Source organism: Emys orbicularis, chromosome 1, assembly GCF_028017835.1.
Source record: "Emys orbicularis isolate rEmyOrb1 chromosome 1, rEmyOrb1.hap1, whole genome shotgun sequence".
Lineage (NCBI taxonomy): Eukaryota > Metazoa > Chordata > Testudines > Emydidae > Emys > Emys orbicularis.
This window is the reverse complement of record NC_088683.1, coordinates 257,664,804-257,682,285: the sequence shown is the minus strand read 5'-3', so window position 1 is coordinate 257,682,285 and position 17,482 is coordinate 257,664,804. Positions and strand designations below refer to the sequence as shown.

The 17,482-nt window shown below is 42.9% G+C and overlaps 1 protein-coding gene across 1 annotated transcript in view; it reads left to right on the top strand.

Annotated features, from left to right (window-relative positions):
• Positions 1-985: 985 nt before the first annotated feature.
• The window catches only part of ATP11A (ATPase phospholipid transporting 11A), a 126,028-nt gene continuing 109,531 nt past the window's right edge, over positions 986-17,482 (top strand). Inside the window, exons 1-2 of the mRNA XM_065423542.1 lie at positions 986-1,132; positions 6,795-6,917. Of these exons, the coding sequence (XP_065279614.1) occupies positions 986-1,132; positions 6,795-6,917 (270 nt within the window). The remainder of the gene's footprint in view (positions 1,133-6,794; positions 6,918-17,482) is intronic.

Genomic DNA, 17,482 nt, shown 5'->3' with positions numbered 1-17,482 from the left:
TAGTTTGAGGGGTCTTTTCCCTGAACACCTGGATTCCCAAAGACCAGGAGATGCTCAGGATAATTAGATACAGGCCAACACTCAACCAGAAAAAAAAAAAATTCCTGAGTACAAGTAACTTTCAGTTTATGAATTCCTGAGTTCAGGTTACTTCGGGCCTTATAATTCATACACACAATTTGCTTATATTGTAAAAGATTCTGGGGCAATAGTTAATATGCAAATGAATTTAATATACAAGAATAAGTATTAAAAGGGTTAATATTTACTAACATACTAACAGATGTAATGGTCACACAGTTTTCTCATATTTGGATGATTGGCTGTAGTGGATCACTCCAACCATGTGGTCAGGTCAGCAACTTTTTCCTGCTCCATCTTCTAGTAGCGCTGGGTGTCTGCATGAACAAAGAAAAGTCAGTTTTGATGACCATATAGGCAATAAACTTTATGGAAGTGACTCTGGATTCCATCTCAGCAGGAGAATTCCTCCCCAAGGAAAGATTTCAATTAATGGGCAATCTGATAGCATAAATTACTCTCAGACCAAAGATTATGGTTCTAGTGTGCCTTTCTCTTCTAGGCCTCATGGCCTTGTGAATTTACGTGTACCAGATTTAATCTATGCTGCCTACATGCTTGGCTCCAGTCAGTCTGCTCACCAGACAAGGACCACATGAACACCAGCCTGACTCTTCACACGAGAGTAATCACCTCTTACCTGGTGGTTGAACCTGGCACAAGTGTGAATGGAAGTTCCCTTCAACACTCTCAACCTCCCCCCGTGCCACTGTCATCACAGATGCATCCCTTCTGAGTTGAGGTGCTCACCTGAACGACCATACCGTAGAAGGGATTTGAACCCCACAGGAGGCCAGACTTCACATCAACCTGCTAGAACTGAGAGCAGTGCGCCTGGCTTGTGGGGCCCTTTTGCCCACTCATATGTTCACTCCATATCCAAGTAATGTTGGACAACATCACTATGGTCTTTTATATAAACAAGGAGGACCAAGCAAGATCTCTTCCCCTCTTCCTGAAAGTAGTCAGGCATTGGAATTGGTGCATCAGCAACCACATTGCTATCCAAGCCACGTATCTTCCAGGTGTTCAGAATTCTTTAGTGGACAACGTAAGCAGGCACCTCTCTGCAGATCTCAAGTGGAAAATACGCAGCTTTGTCTTGAGCGAGATATTTGCTCAGTGGGGAAAACTTCAATAGGATCTCTTTGTGTCCCAAATGAATAGGAAGCTTCCCTTGTACTGCTCCAGAGCATCTATGGGCCACTACTCCCATGTTTACACTCTAGTGCTGTCAGGTACAGACCAACTGAAAGATCCATTTTAGCCCATTCCCCTGCTACCACAGGTTTTGAGAGTGGCTCTGGCCCTGTCGAGCCAGATCTTTCTCACAGCACCCAACAGTTCCCAGAACTTCTGAGACTCTCAGTCCATCCTCCATCAGCATTTGTCCCTTCCCATATCTGCTAATTCAAGAAGTTGGTAAAATCAGTCACCCCAATTCAGACCCACTTCACCTCATGGCCTGGTGTTTGGATGGACATCAGACCTACAACACTCATGTTCTGAAGCTGTCTAAGCCATTCTTACACAAAGTAGAAAAGATTCAACTAGGAACTGCTACTTAGCTAAATGGGGATGCTTCTCTACCTGAGTATGGTGCAATGGGTCTTCCTCAAACTCCGCAGATAGTCTAAAATGATTGGGATATCTCCTGTTGTTGAAGAACTTGGGTCTTTCCCTAAGCCTACTGTGGGTACTTCTTGCAGCATTCAGTGCCTTTCTTCTTCCAGTAGGGGGACGTTCCATTTTTTACTCACTCAGCAATGGTTAGATTCATGAAGGGCCTAGTCAGGACCTTTACACCAGTGGTCAAGTCTATACCTCAATAGGACCTCAGACTCTCCTGTCAGTGCTTACCAGACCACCATATCAAGCTTTGCCAACGTTCTATGTCCCACTGTAGCGGGGTGGACACCCGCTCCTGCCTGGGAAGGGTTAAAGCCAGCCCTGCAGAGGGCTGGGGCTGTGGGAAAAGCTACCTAGGCTGATTGGGGAAGTAGCCGCAGCTGGGCCACGCCCCAATCAGGCCCCAGCTGGCCTGTATAAAGAGGCTAGGAGCCAGGAGCTCAGCAGTCTCTCTCTGCACTCAGAGAGAGAAGGGCCTGGCTGCAGGGAGCTAAGACAGAGTACCTGGGTGGAGCAGGGCTGGGGAAAGGATGAGGAGCTGGGGAGCTCCAGCCTGGAAAGCCCCAGGCTGCGGCCTAGCATTGGGCCAAGGGGTACTGGGGGTTGCAGAGGGCAGCCCAGAGGTAGGCCAAGGCAGCAGGTCCAAACCCTCCGTGCCAGTGATGAGTAGGCTGATACTGCAGTCTGCCCCAGGCATGGGGCTAAACGATGACTGGCAGTAGCCTTACACTGAGGTGAGGTGGGGTTAGTGGGTGGGGGTTCCCCTGGGAGGGGAGACCCAGCGTGTGTGGGTACTGCCAGGGGGCAGTACCCAGAGCAAGGGGCACTGGGGTCCTGGGAGGGACACGGGGGGCCAGTGCAGATGACAAGGCGGATCACCGGCCTGCAGAGGGCGCTCCGGGCTGTATTGAGCTGATTCTCCGAAGTAACCAGCAGGAGGCGCCGCAGGGGTGAGTCCGTCCCCTTACACCTACCTTTCCATGATAGTTGATATTAGTTCAGTCAGAAGGATGAGCTAGATGGGGGCACTTCTGACCTATCATATACCATTTTTCACAAGGAGAAGGTCTTCCTTCACCTTCATCCAAAATTCCTCCCTAAGGTAACTTCTGAATTTCATGTCAACCAACCTGTCCATGCTTATCATGCTTCCATTGAAGAGAAAAGACTTCATTCCCTGGATGTCAGATGTGCCCTGGCATTCTACCTGCAAAGGACCAAACCAATTAGAAAGTCGCCAAGACTGTTTTTCACTATAGCAAAGAGGTCGCGAGGACAAGCAATATCTTCTCAGAGAATCTCTGAATGGATTTCTGGTTTCATCATCACGTGCTACCAATTAGCAGGTACCCTTCCTCCGAATGGAGTAAGGGCACACTCCACAAGGGCGCAAGCTGCTTCTATGGCATCTCTGCGGGAGGTACAGATACTGGATATATTCAGATCAGGTACCTGGAGTTCCATTCACAAGTTTACAAAACATTATGTGCTAGTTCAGGCCTGCACTGAGGATGCAGTGGTGGGGACTGCAGTTCTTCAAGCATCTTTACTGCCAGCATCCTTACACCCCCCTCTGGTGCTTGTCAGTTGCCCACGTGTGGAATATATGTAGGGACCAGCACTTGAAAAAGTGGAGGTTACTTAACTGTAACTGGAAGTTTTTTTAGGTGTATGATCCCTGTCTGTATTCCACTACCTGCCCTCTGTCCTCTCTGCTTTGGATCCTATTGGATTCACTGTAAGGAGAGGCATTGACCCACACTGCCTCTTATGCCCTTGGTTTGGAGCACGAGATGGGCAATTGCCATGTGCGAGCCAATGGGCGCTGCTTGTTCAGAATCTCCAGACTCAGGTGCATGGTGTGCATGCTTGCCCATGTGTAGACTACACATAGGGACTACACATCTTGAAGAACTTCTAGTTACAGGTATGTAATCACCTTTTAGATTGTTACTTTTGGCTCTGTACCAAACTGATATTCTTTTTATTTGAGATTTCTGGAAATGTCATTCTTTGATTTTCCAGTTTATAGCTCAAAACCATGTTCCTTAAAATTGTCTAAGATTCTGAATCTTTCAAGATCAGTTACTTTTTCAAAATCTGCTGTTGCAAACTAACAGAATTGTCAGTACCTTAATTAATGAGATAAAGTTGCCTGTGGACTGGAAGAGCTAAAATTACATGTGGAGAATAAGCTGATTTGTTATACCCCTGGATTTTATCAAATTGCTTTTATTTCTGTTATTAATATGAAAATGTTTATGTAACTTAATTCTCAGAAAGCATTGTTTTTTAGCTCACAGACTGTTAACTTCTCCCTCTTCACTCCCAACCCCCACCACCTGTTGAATATTTATACCTGGTCTGGTCAATCTCTAAATGTATCTAGCTAAAAACTAGCAGAGTAGCATACAAGTGATTCAGAAGTTTGTCATAGTTTGGAATTTAAACCTAGAAAAAATGCTTAGTGTATTTTGTGTGACTTCCTAAACGTTCAGATTTTATGAAGATCAGCCATCTTTTATGTGATGTACAGACAATTTGATGGATTTTTCACCAGTCTTTGGTTTCTGTGTTGCTGACAGTGCTGAAGAGAGCGTAGAACATAAGTAATGCTGCTTCATTTATGTGCCAATGAAACTAGGTTTCAGTACATTGAGCTTTGTACTATTAATAGAAACACATAATGCTTTAGGTTTATTTATGGTTTCTTGGACATATCTGTAATGGGCTTAAGCAACAGAATATAAAACATTGAATACACTTCATTGCACTGGCCACAGTGCAGAGTTCCTTTTTTCTATTATCCTGGTGTCACTCTGCAAATGATGTCTAATATATAGTACCTGGACATCAAAAGAATTCCTTGTTCAAAGTGTTCTCTTTGTAGGACACTATTACTGTTAATTAAAACATGGTGTTTTGATCTTTGCAAGTGGCATACATTAGAGCTTCACTGTGCCATTTTCCTCTGTATACCTTTTCCTGATTAGTAGAGATGAGTGCCCTTGTGGGATAACTGTATTGCAGTGTTATTGAATAATGCATGATGCTTCCTTTTTTTTTTTTTTACAGTATTACTTCACTGAACAATGCAGTTGCACATTTTATGCAAAATATTCCATGTATATGTTGTGAAATGTCTTTTTGTTTGGAGTAGACCAGTGACGTACATTAATTCATCACTTCTACAAACACATGGACAAAATCAAATTAATTCTGCTGTGACAAGTGGTTAAAACTGTATGTAAAAAGTTAGTTGACTTGTTTTTAAACCATTCTCTATGGTGAATTAATTTTAAGAACAAAAATAAATCTGATGGACTGAGTAAATTAGTCTGTCTTAATCTATATCCCTATGTACAATTAATTGTATTGTACCTCTGTGTAGACAGACAAATGTTGGTCATAATACTTGACTGGCAGCCTGACAGAAAAATACTAGCTTTCAAGTCAGCAAAGTACTGTGGGGGAACTTCAGCTCTTTAAAGGACTTTAAATAAATAATATTGCAACATTATGAGAGTTCCTATTGGTAATACGTTTAATGGGGGAGGGTTGTGCACTTGTAATTGACTCATGGCAAAGACCAGTTTATATTGCAAAATGAAGGAATTGGTTACGTCACCTACTAATGTTCTCTCCAAATCCCTTTATGTGGGCTCATAAACACAAGGAATATGTTTTTCAGTCCTGCTCGGGATAGAAGGAAGAAGCTAAATAGTCAATTCTTGATGTTCAAGGATTTCCTACTTGCATCCCCTGTGTATCTTAAAAATTGTACTACAACACAAAGAATTGTTTGTTTTTTTAAGTCCTTCTTAGTGTAAAAACGAATGCAATATACTGTATAATTTAATAGACTATCCAGGCCTGTACTGTACTCTCTGTTTTCAGAATTCTGGGGTTATTGGGGAGGCAGAGGAGAGCTAATGTTCTAATATGCTAAACACAAGTATGTATAAAATACAACATTTCAATATAAGGCAATATTTTTATTTAAAACAGATTGAAACTCTTTCTCTAAATAAATAATTAAATGTAAACTTAATCCAGTGGCACTTACAATACAGTGAAACTCCTATCTAAAGATAACAAGTACTGCACCCTGCGCAAATACTGAAGAGTTGGTGCACTAGGATAAATTTTAGATATGATATGTGGGAACTACTAAAACTTAGGAAAAAAAATAAGAGGCAAGTACTTTCTATTTTAAACTCTGTGAACCAACCCCTCAAATCATAATCCCAAGGGAAAGGGATCTGTGTCCTCAGATAGTAATTCTTACAAACTGTGAATACATAAATGCTAATTTAATCCAATTATATAGAAGCTTTGTGATGTGGGTACGTGGGGACTAAATGTGGGCCCCACTCATACTCCTTTTTTTTTTTTTCATGATCATAGGCTTTGAACCCAGATAGTATATTCAAAGATGAAAAGCTAATGCACTGCCCTGGTGTACAGCATAGCCCCAGTGTCTGGATTATGGAAAGTATTCTGGGGACTTCTAGATATGCTACTGTGGCTTGGTGCCTGTGGGATTCACCATTACTAGTATTTCAGACAACACAGGGTGGGTTCTGTGTAGAAAGCAAAGCACTTTTCTATTATATTTGCTTTAGTGTTGGGTAAAAATGGAGCTGTAGCTGGCTATTCATCCAATCCAGATTGTTCTTGTCATATGAATGAAATGTTAATATTATCAGTAATTTTATCAGAGTAGTGAGATGAGCGCTGGCCATGTGGAAACTTTTTTAAAACCTGATTTAATGGCAAAATTGTAAACCATCTCTTCTTTGGTTTCAAAGGCTAGCGTTTCAAGGATGTTCCCTTATTGCTATGGGGGAAAACATTACTGAAGACAACTAAAGGCAGAGTTTTGATAGCTTTCTTCTATTTGTCATTTAGGGTTCTTGGGGGGGGGGGGGACGATAGGCAGAGATTTAGGGACAGTATATTGATGACTGTGTGAAAATGGCATCTGCACTGAAAAATGACAGGACTAGCGGACTCAGTCTGACTGTTTTTATACAGAAATGCTGGGTGAACTGAGGATGACTCTTTCTTTCTTCCTTTCGCAGTGTGCTGGGGAAGAGAATTGGGTGGACAATCGGACTATTTATGTTGGGCATCGTGAACCTCCTTCAGGCACTGAAGCATACATTCCACAAAGGTATCCAGATAACAGGATAGTCTCATCAAAGGTAGAAGTATTTCCTTTCATTCAGTGTTAGAAAACGCATCATTTTCTGCTTTATTCTGTTCATTTTTTGTTTCCACAAAAATCTTTTTTTGCTTCTTAATTCATCATCATCTTTACTGTGACAGCTTCTGGAAAAGGTAAAATGAAAAGTGCTGCAAGTTTCCTTCACCAAATTGCCTCTGGCTTGAAGGGGAATAAAATGACTCATTCTGTGTTAATATCAGTGATGTACATTAAGCCAGTAATATGACTCCACATGATTCATCAAAAATGTGGGCTTTTTTATTTAAAAAAAAAAAAGGCAAATATTAGTGTGGAGACAAGTTGGGAAAAATGGAGGAATAAATCTTCCTTCTCTTACTTTATATTCCCCTGCTACATATCCAAGAATAGTGTTAGCTTTCTTAGCTACAGCATTGGACTGGGAGCTTGTGCTCAGTTGGTTATACGCTATGATCGTGGGCAGCAGATGAATCCCTGCTTTGGAGAGGCTAGCCTGCCGCCCCCCGCTTCCGCCCAAGGCCCCGACACCTGCATGCCGCAGCCCCGAAACAACCCCCCAACAGGAGAAGCCCTGAGGGGGCCCCCGCGACCGGAGGAGTCCCAGCCCGCCCACCCCAGCCACATCGGGCTGAGCCCCCAACCCCTCCGAGCTGCCAGGCTGAGCTGCCCAACACACTGCACCCCCACCCCGGGTCCGGCCCCCGTGCCCCCAGCTGAACCACCTCTGAAGGCCATCCCCCGGCCGACCCACCGGCCGCCAACGCTGGACTGAGCCGCTGGCCCCCCGAGTACCAGGCCCGCTCCAATGCCAGGCCAACCCCACAAGCGCCGGACCCGCTCCTCGGCCAAGCCTCTTTACTCCCCCGCCCACTGCTGACTCTCTGCATCCCTCCTCATTCCCCCGTCCCCGAGGAGGAGGGACACTGAGCAGCAGGGCCCTCCAGAGTGGGGGTGGAGTGGAGGAGACATGGCAGGCAGGAGCAGCAGCAGACAGTGGGGGCCTTGGGGAAGTAGTGGGGCCCAGGTGTGCAGCGGCGGGTGGGCAGCAGTGCCAGGGATGGCTAAGCCTTCCCCGGGCTATTATACCTGCCGCCTATGGCTATGATCCCCATAAGTCCCTTTCAGAGTTGATGCATTCTAGGATATTGTCCCCCATCCTGCATGGGCGGCGGGTGGAGCTGCCCTCCAGGGAGGCTAGTCCCCAGCTCCACCCCTTCCACCTGCACCCGTTTCTCTCCTCCCCCCCCCCCCCCGGAGGAGCCCCGGATGCCCCCTCCCCTTGGCTGGAGGAGCCCTGGGCCAGCCAGAGGCCCGAGCACATGCTCCCCCCCCCCCCCCCACTTCAGCCGGAGGAGCCCCGGACCAGCTGAAGCCCCGAGGCACCCTAGCTTATTATACCCGCCACCTATGCCATCCTGCAAGTGTGATCTACTTTAGTTGATCCTAAATTAATGACCATGCATTTGGTGATATTAAAATGGTTATTGTTCAAATGAGCCCAGCTTACCAAGCAATCCAGATCATGCTTAAAACTGTCCTGTTCTTATCACTCTTTATCACTCCACCATTTTTTGTCATCTAGTCAGCAATTTTTCTACCTCGTTGATAAAAATATGCAAATTGTATTGGGCCAAGAAGAGATCTATGCAGGATCCCACTAGAAACCCGTCCCCCTCCCGGAATGAATGATTACTCATTTTGAAATTTATTCACCAGTGTTAAATCCTCATAGTATGTTGCTTCGTTAATTTGTAGAGTGCTTATTTTATTATCAAAATAATATGCATGCAATACTAAGTCAAATGCCTCGCAAAAGTCTAAAAATATTATATCAATGCAGTTACTATTGTTAGCCAAGTTTGTAATCTTATGATAAAACATGACTAGAGGGGATAAAGGTGCAAAGAGGAGGGGGGCATGAGCCAGGGGATGTGAGGGTGGATAGGAGCAAAGAAGCAGGGAGGCAGGAACTGGAGAGTGGGCAGGTTGTGGAGAGGAGAGAGAGAGAGGCAGGACTTTGGGGTGAGATGGGTTAGAAGCAAGGACAGGCTGGGTGTTCAGGGGCAGAAGGGTCTTGTAACTAAAGACCATATCATAATGCATATGCACAAGGAAACCAAACTAAGGTTATATGGGCAGTTCCGGCATTTCTGAACATTAGAGTGTCTGACTTCACAACTTTAACAACCTTATTGTTCTTTTTAACATTTTTGGGGATATAATAAATTACATATACTCTACACTTACGTAGTGTACAATTAACATTTCTGGGGTGGAATGCTGAAATTGTAGTATACAGCAACTTCATTTCCTGTGCTAAGTAAATCTGTTCTCATAGTGACACTCTGAAGGGAATTGAGGTGGACAGAAGAGCACCAGCAAAATGTGCAATTGTCTTCAATGACCACAAGTGCTCACAACTTCTGTTTATGTCTCAGCTGAAAGATGTTACCTCGAGTAGAATCACTGTACCTCCACTGCCACCATTTCTTGTAGTACCTCGGCTTTCCCTGAAGGATTACTGTCCAAATATTGACACAGCTGTTGAGCTTAGGAGACATAGCCTAAGCTAGTAACAGTGTAGTTTGAAAGTCCTCCAAATATCCTTGTTCTGCTAATGAGTCCTCAATTGCATCCTGCAGTAAAACTAAATTATAGTTTTTTTTGAAGATACTAGTTATTTGTGAGTCATCTCAGAACTTCAAAGTCACAATGAATATCTATCTTTTCTTGTAGCTAAAGAGGTCTCTGTTCTCAGTAAATAATTTTAATATGTCACTGCGACAGATATTACAATTACATGGAGTATCTTTGGGGATCATACTGTATTAAATCTATGAATAGCTTATGTATGATTGTGCTCTACATGGGGGGGAGGGGGAAGATTACCACAGCGCCTCCAGGAACTAAAAACAGTGGAAGGTGATTAAGGTGAATCACTGAGAATGAAAAAGTCTAGGGAGGTACCACCCCCCTGGAGTGGCTTGCATATACTATTCATATTGGGTTTTCCAGAGACTAGGGGACAAAGAAAGGGCTTTTGGCATAAAAGAATGAGCTTGAACTGACCCAGTGTCTTCCTTCTGATCCAGCAAACAGACAGGACCAAGGGGGGGGGGGGGCAACCCTTGTGGAAGGTGTGGAATGACTTTGGCTTACTAGGGCCCCATATGGTTGGTGGGTGACCTCTAGTGAGCTTTTTAGCATGTGTACAGGGACTTTTATTTTTTAAGTTTTTCTCTGTAATGCTTTTATTTTAAGAATAAATGTGCTTGCTTATAAAGTACCATGAGGTAACTTGTAATTTCTGGTGATACATTATTTATAGCCTTTGGCAAGAAAGAAAAGCACAGGCTCTGGCCTTTAGGCAGACTGGCTTGCTAAGGCTATCACAGTGTAAGGCAGGGAGCTGTGCAGCCTTAAAACCCTGGGTCAGAAGGAAGTGGGACAAGGGTCCCTGCCCAGAGACAGATGTGGCTGGAGACCTGACTGGGAACTCCTGGAGTGGACCATGCAGAGGGGATACAGTGCAGTTACCCTATCATTGTTGCAGGGTATGTCTACACAGCAACTAGACACTCATGACTGGCCTGTGCCAGCTGACTCGGGCTCACAGGCCTTGGGCTGCGGGGCTGTTTCATTGCTTTGTAGATTTCCAGGTTCAGGCTGGAGCCTGAACTCTGGGACCCTCCCATCTCGCAGGGTGCTCATCATGACCCTGTCCTTAATGCCATTGTCACTTGTTGCCAGTGTTCAAAAGTGTGCACCTAAGAGAGCAGCTAGTGATGAATGCATGTGTAGTTCATTCTGTATTAGGAGCGCACTTAATGAGCCTATGCTAAAAGCCAGCACTACACATGGTCAGTAGGTGTTTTCAGACCTTCATAACTTAGTCAAATAAAATGAATTTTCTTCTGAAACAAGGCCATGTTCTGATCCTCAGTGAGGACTCTTTCTGGAACAAGTTGCAGCTTTTGAAAACCAGACTTTTCAAGTGGATGCCTATTCAAGCATCACTTAAAGATTAAAAAAAGGGTTATGAATGTCCTTTAGGAGGAGGGAACACAGGACTCCTTGACTCCAGCTTTATGTGCATTCCCTATTATGAAGAGGAGTTCTTCTGTGAATAAAGCAGGAGGCAGGGGAAGGTTTTCAGAAACATTTGGACAGCTGTCCATGTTGGTTTGGAGCCATTCTTGGAACCAACCAGTTTGGTGGGAAGCTAAGCTAGCTACAAGGTAAGTTTTATAATGGAAACTGTTTATCAACCACCATTGTGCCCTCCAGATGGCTAGACAGTCTCTGTTCTTTGTTACTTCCTTTTTAAAATGTGGCTAAGGCTTGGTCTACACTTACCCCCCAATTCGAACTAAGGTACGCAACTTCAGCTACGTGAATAACGTAGCTGAAGTTCGAAGTACCTTAGTTCGAACTTACCTCGGTCCACACGCGGCAGGCAGGCTCTCCCGTCGACGCCGCGGTTCCCCCGTCGACGCCGCGGTACTCCTCTCGTCTAGCTGGAGTACCGCAGTCGACGGCGATCACTTCCTGGTTCGACTTATCGCGTCCAGACAAGACGCGATAAGTCGAACCCAGAACTTCGATTCCCAGCCGCCGAACTAGCGGCTGGGTGTAGACATACCCTAAGATATTTGCACATTCATACATTTTTATTTGTCTCTTGCAAAGCACATTACACAATTGCCAAGGCATTATTAGCTCAGTTTTATTTGTAGCATAGCTAAGTTTAGAGGTCTCAAGCAAATTGCTTCAGACACTTCAGTTTGGGGGCTAAGACGTAAGTCTAACACATTAAAGATCAGAGTTCAGTTCTGCCACAAACTTCCTATATGGCAAGTCACTTAATGTCTGATTTCTAGAAAAATGGGAGCAGTGGATGTTGTCCCTCTTTGACTGTTAGCATGAGGACTTTCTAAGAAGAATTGTGAAGCACAGAGACATAAAATATTGGAAGAGGTGGGATTAAACCTCCAAGCCCTGTCTGTGCACATTTCTTTTGGCTGTGGGCAGCATTTTGGTGTGTCTCCCCCAACATTTGAAAAATGTATCCTGGCTAGTTTGCATAAATTTAAGAATGAGCAGTTCAGTGGGTACTTAATTTAACTGTGCATGTGTATTTACTAGATTGGCAGTGCACCCTTCTATAGGTGGGCTTAAAAAATTTGGCAGAAAATCTCTACTGCATATGTTCAGTATGTGATTTTGACTTGTCCAAGTGATGAGCATTTGAAATACATCTTCCAGAATAAAGATGTGAACTGCAACAGTGTTCTCTGTGAAGATTATTTTCTTGGCGAGTAAGAACTCCTAGCTGTTTAGATTATAAGGATATTCAAAATTAACTAGTAGGATTTGTTTTAAATAGTCTGTTTTTCCCCCAAACTGTTTCCCTCATTTCAAAACAGTAGTCCATTTTTGCTCAAACTATACAAAAAAATTCAGTTGAGCAGAGACGAAGCAGAACTGAGACTGCAAGTTGAAAGTCAGAAAATTATGGATTGCAATGGAAATTGTTATGCAACCTTCACTATAGCTGTTGCAGCCTGCTTTCTACTTTGACAAAACTTCATTTGACAAGTTCCATTTCTGAAAAGTGTAATTTTATAAATTCAGAAGTTCTGAAAACAGAACAACTTTCTCTTTATGGATAAAGTATATTGAATATAAACTGTATAATTGCAGCTGGCATTTGAGCTATGCTGCTGAAGGCAGACATCTTGTTTAAAAAAAAAAGAAAATGTAATTTTGCTATTTTGGCAACATGGGAACCTTAAATAAGAAATTGTAAACATTTTCTTTAAATTTTGTTTGTGTCATAAAAATCTATGTGCTGGAAATATTGCTGTTAATACATAGGAATCCAAATATTGTTTAAATATCTTGGTCTTTTCTGATGTATAGTTATACTTATTTTAGATGTTGGTACCTAGCATTTGTTTGGCTTGTTATAAGAAAAAAATTATTTGAAAATTTTAATAAATAAAAAGAGATTTCTATCCACCACCATGGTGGATTCATTCAGGGATGTGACTAGAGGTTTACCATTAGAGGGTTAGATAGAGAGATCACAAGGTTGAGGGTGGCACAACAGCCTGGAGATTCTTGGGCACGTGGGTGAATGGGTATATAAATAGTTATAGGAGGCACCAGGAAGAGTCCAGTAAGATTTGGGGAGGGAGAAATTTGTTTGTGTGAAGTGGGAGAAATTTGGAAAAAGATGAGGATGGGGTGGTAGCTGCTTGGACAAATGGGCTGTGGGAAGTTGAGGAATCAGCTGTCATCAAAAGGATTCTATTACTCCTGGGGGGGTTATGTGCCAAAAAATTAAATATAATGCACTAAAAAATTAAACATTTGGCAAAATTCTGAAAATTTTATTTGTCAAAATAATGCAGTATAATCACACCTGTTTCAATTATTTTGGTATGTTATTTAAACTACAATACAGAAAAAAGTCACAATGACTATTCAGCATTTCCTAAACACATGAAAGTTAAGTTACAAATATTTGGTAACTAATACCCTGCATTCCAGTAATAATCCTGAATTTTTATTCAAACTACATTACAGAACACCAAACGGGGGGGGGGGGGGGAGTAGAATGTCATTTTAAATTGCTCAGACTTTCACACATGAAAATCAGACAGTTTTGCTAATCATTGTCCTGGACCTAGCTGGGTACTTTGGGAAGTGCTTGGTTGTTATCGTCCTGACATTTTACTGACTGCTTGGTAAATGTTTTATTTGCCCTCAAAAGTGGTTTTTTTTGTTTGTTTTTGTTTTTTTTTAATGGGTAAGTAAAAATCTAACCCCATTGTGCCGCTTTGGCACAGGAAAAAAGTGAGAAAGTGCATAGATCTTCCTAGCTGATTCCCTTACTGCCATTTATAAGGTTTTACATCACTCTGGCAATGTAGGGGCCATAAAACTTCTACAGGTTTTTATGCTCCTGGGGGAATTGACTGAGAATGGGAACAGTTAACTAACAATAGAATAATTAACAAAGTTACTATGCAGACAGGTTGCTACATTTGTGCCTCAGAGAATGTGATCAATTAACCATCAACAGCAACATTAGCAAAACAATTTATTTTTTTACAAAAGCTATTTTCTTTAACTTAAAAACAAACAATTTTCAGTAACATGATACAAATATTTAATTAAGTGTTTTTTCAATTCTCAAGAAGTTACATTTTACTAGGCAGGCAGACTGCTACACTTCTGCCTCAGGGACAGAGCCTTCCTCCTGCATAACAAAAAGACCTACCCTCCTCCACGCCCCTGGAGCCGCAGTATCCAGAGAGAGGGACAGAGTCTCTCTCTCTCTCTCTCTCTCTCTCTCTCGCTTGTTGGCCAGCCCTGCCCCCTGACGGTGATCAATGTCTCCCTGCAGGCATGCATGCCGAGCCCCCCTCCCCACCGCAGTCTCTGAAGCTGCTCCAGGCACACTGGAACAGACGCGCTGCCTGGGCTGCTGGGGAAGAGACATGTGCCCCCCCTCCGCAGATTTCTTTTGCATTTTTCTGCATGGGGGCCACAGAAATATGCAGGCCATTTGAATTCTGCGCCCCTGCATCGGTGCAGAATTCTGTCAGGAGTCATTCTATACATACAGGAGCACTGCGACAGGATGCAAGAGCAGCACAGCACTGTAGGAGTGTGCCAGAATTACAGAGGAAGACTGTTATTACAACCTGGAGAAACACTTCTATGATTGAAATTGTACTGTATTAAATGCAGACAAACTGATTTTACGATCCCTTGCATAGTGCTCCAAACACACACAGCAGTTTCTGCAAAATATGCGCAATACACGCAAATTTCAATTGTAATTTAAAATCTATTTTTTTTTTTCAAATGTATGTGGAAGGTTTATACTCGTAATGTTTAGGTACTTTGCAGAAATGTTTTAAAACATTCAGTTAAGCCTTTCCTCCCTTGAGATGGTATCAAGTGATTAACTAGAGCTAGTATTCCCCCATCCAAACATCTGCCTATGGTTATTGCCTTCAGAGAATATACAGGGAAAGGCAATAAAACTGCCACAAATAATGTTTTATGAAGTCTACCAAGAAAAGTTGCTAGAAATTCTCTGAAGCGGAGGAATGGACATATCACTTTATTTGTTTATAGTGGTCGATTTTTATTTAATACTCTCAATTTTAATGCTTGTCCACTAAAGTTTTTTGTTTTGTTTGAACCTTGAATGAAGCTATAAGAGATCCCTTACTGCTAACCACAATCACTGTATTGTTTCGGCTCAGCCCTGACTGTGATTGTTCAGTGTGAATGAGCCATTAGTAGACGTCCCTTTGAGCTATTGATGCCTCAGAGAGGAGGAAAAAGATTTTGTGAGGTATTCCTAAAATATCCTGAAAGTCTGTGGTAGTCAGAAGGCATGAGTCGTGGAAGGAGCTTGTCCTCACAAACTGTTTTGTTCACTTCCGTTGAATTGTCTAGATGTGGCATTAATGCCAAGCTCATTTGGAACACTTGAGATAGAAGGTGTTGATATTGACTCCTGAAGTTGAGGAACCATTTGTTTTCATAATTTCGTGCAATAAGCATTGAAGTTTGCCTTGATTATATGCAGTTCTCCAAGTTCTTCAACACAGTCTCAGCCGAGGTGGGGGGACTCTTCCCTTTCCTGCAATCCAAGGGGCTTGTAATTGGCTGAACAGCTTGTATCACTTGAGAATTTAGAAGTCTCATTAGATGTCCTTTGTATTTTTGGAAAGCTTTAAAATTAAGATTACATCCTTCCTCCTAATTCTTCCTACCTTCAACCCACCAAAAAACAAGTGTTCCCAGTGATCAGAGCTTTGCTAGTTTTGTTTCAGGCATCTGTTAAATGTGGAGAAATTAAGGCATACATAATTGCTTTTCTAAAACTTGGTATTCATCCAGACTGTTGTTAGTACCTTCTGATCTGGTAAAGGAGGGATGTTCTTTCCCTCATTTCTACTTGGCAATATTTGAAAAATCAAAGCTGAACCACTTGACAACTAGAGATGTCTGCCCTTTTATTTTGCCTATCATTTCTTTGGGCAATTGGGTGGTGGAGGCTGAAATGACAAAAAAACAAGACTGGAATAAAGGTTGCCAGCCTCCATTTCTGCAGACCACAATCCAGCCACTGGGATTCCCTTGGTAAGAGTTATTAGTCACTTTACCTTGCCTAACACTGAATTAGAAACCTGGAACAAAGGTTCTTGCCTTGCGGTGAGGCATTCATATTAGAACTTAAAAAAACAGTCAAGCGTTAATTATTAAGGTTTTAATGCTTGCAATGAGTCAGTAAGAACATCTGCTATAGATATCCATGCAGATAGGTATTCAGACCTGTTAGCATCAGGCTTCCCTACAGCAAATATAGCACAGCACAAGCCAGAAGATGTAGTGAATTATAAAGCCCTGTAATGTGGGTGAGGATGCGGAGGATGTAGATCTTACGATGTTAAAGGCCATTCTTAAATTTCTCATCCCTTTGACTCAACCGTCCTACAATTCCTTCTCTGGATTAGATCATGGTGACTGCTTATGTCTTTGGAGCCTTATGGCTGCTTACAGTATGTGCATAAAATTGATATGAATTAATGGTGGCATCTGGAATTTTAGTTAGGAAACAGTGTGATAGGGTTAAGTGCCATCATGTATGGATGGGATCATAGTCAACTGTGTGGCTGTATGGACCAGCTTCTAACCAAGTAGCTAATATGTATTCAAAGGCTGGCCAGTCATCATCAATCATCATCTTCTCTGTATCTCTCGCTTGCTAAATTGCTGCCTGAACAAAACATTAGTTCTTCCTCCTTCTTAGAAGTATGAAGAGAACAGGAAGGAAAGGCACTTGGAGTGTAGTATGTTAAGTAGATATCCATAAACGCATCCTGTACTGAGTGGTTCCCTGTTCTAAAGGAACATTCTGTTTCAGCCAAGAGCATTGCAAAAAGGGAATATTGAAGTAGGAAGGGAAGGATTCCTAACTGTGTGTAAAGAAGTTTCTGAAGAACATCCCCGCCTTTGGTGCCTTGTGTAGTAATGTTTTGAAGTTTTTTATTTTGTCCAGGTCATGCAGTATTTAATGGGAGAAAGGGGTTAATGACTACCAAGGCCTGACACAGGAGTGAAGGACATTATTCTGGTATGAACAAGGAAGACTACCCTCCAGAACTAGGCTCCATTCAGTTTTATTTTCTGTCTCCCCTGATAAATGCTGCCTAGTTACTTTTTGTTTCTTTTTGGTCATTTTTTGTTCAGTTATATCAGAGAGAGTTGTTGTTTACTCCTGGGGGAATTGCGCAATGCAGAATTTGCACAGGAATTAATGTTGTGAGCGCAGAATTTCCTTCGTCCCACCCCAGAAATGGCCTGCAGAGCTGCTGGCCGCCACTAGTGGCTGCTGGACCTGGCAGAGCCCAGCTCGCAAATAGAAGACACTGCCAGGGGAAGGGGCAGGGAGCTGGAGGGTTCCAGGGAGCTGCAGTTCCCGGCACGCCCTGAAGGAAGGAGGTGGCATGCAGGAAAATTCACACGAGCCTG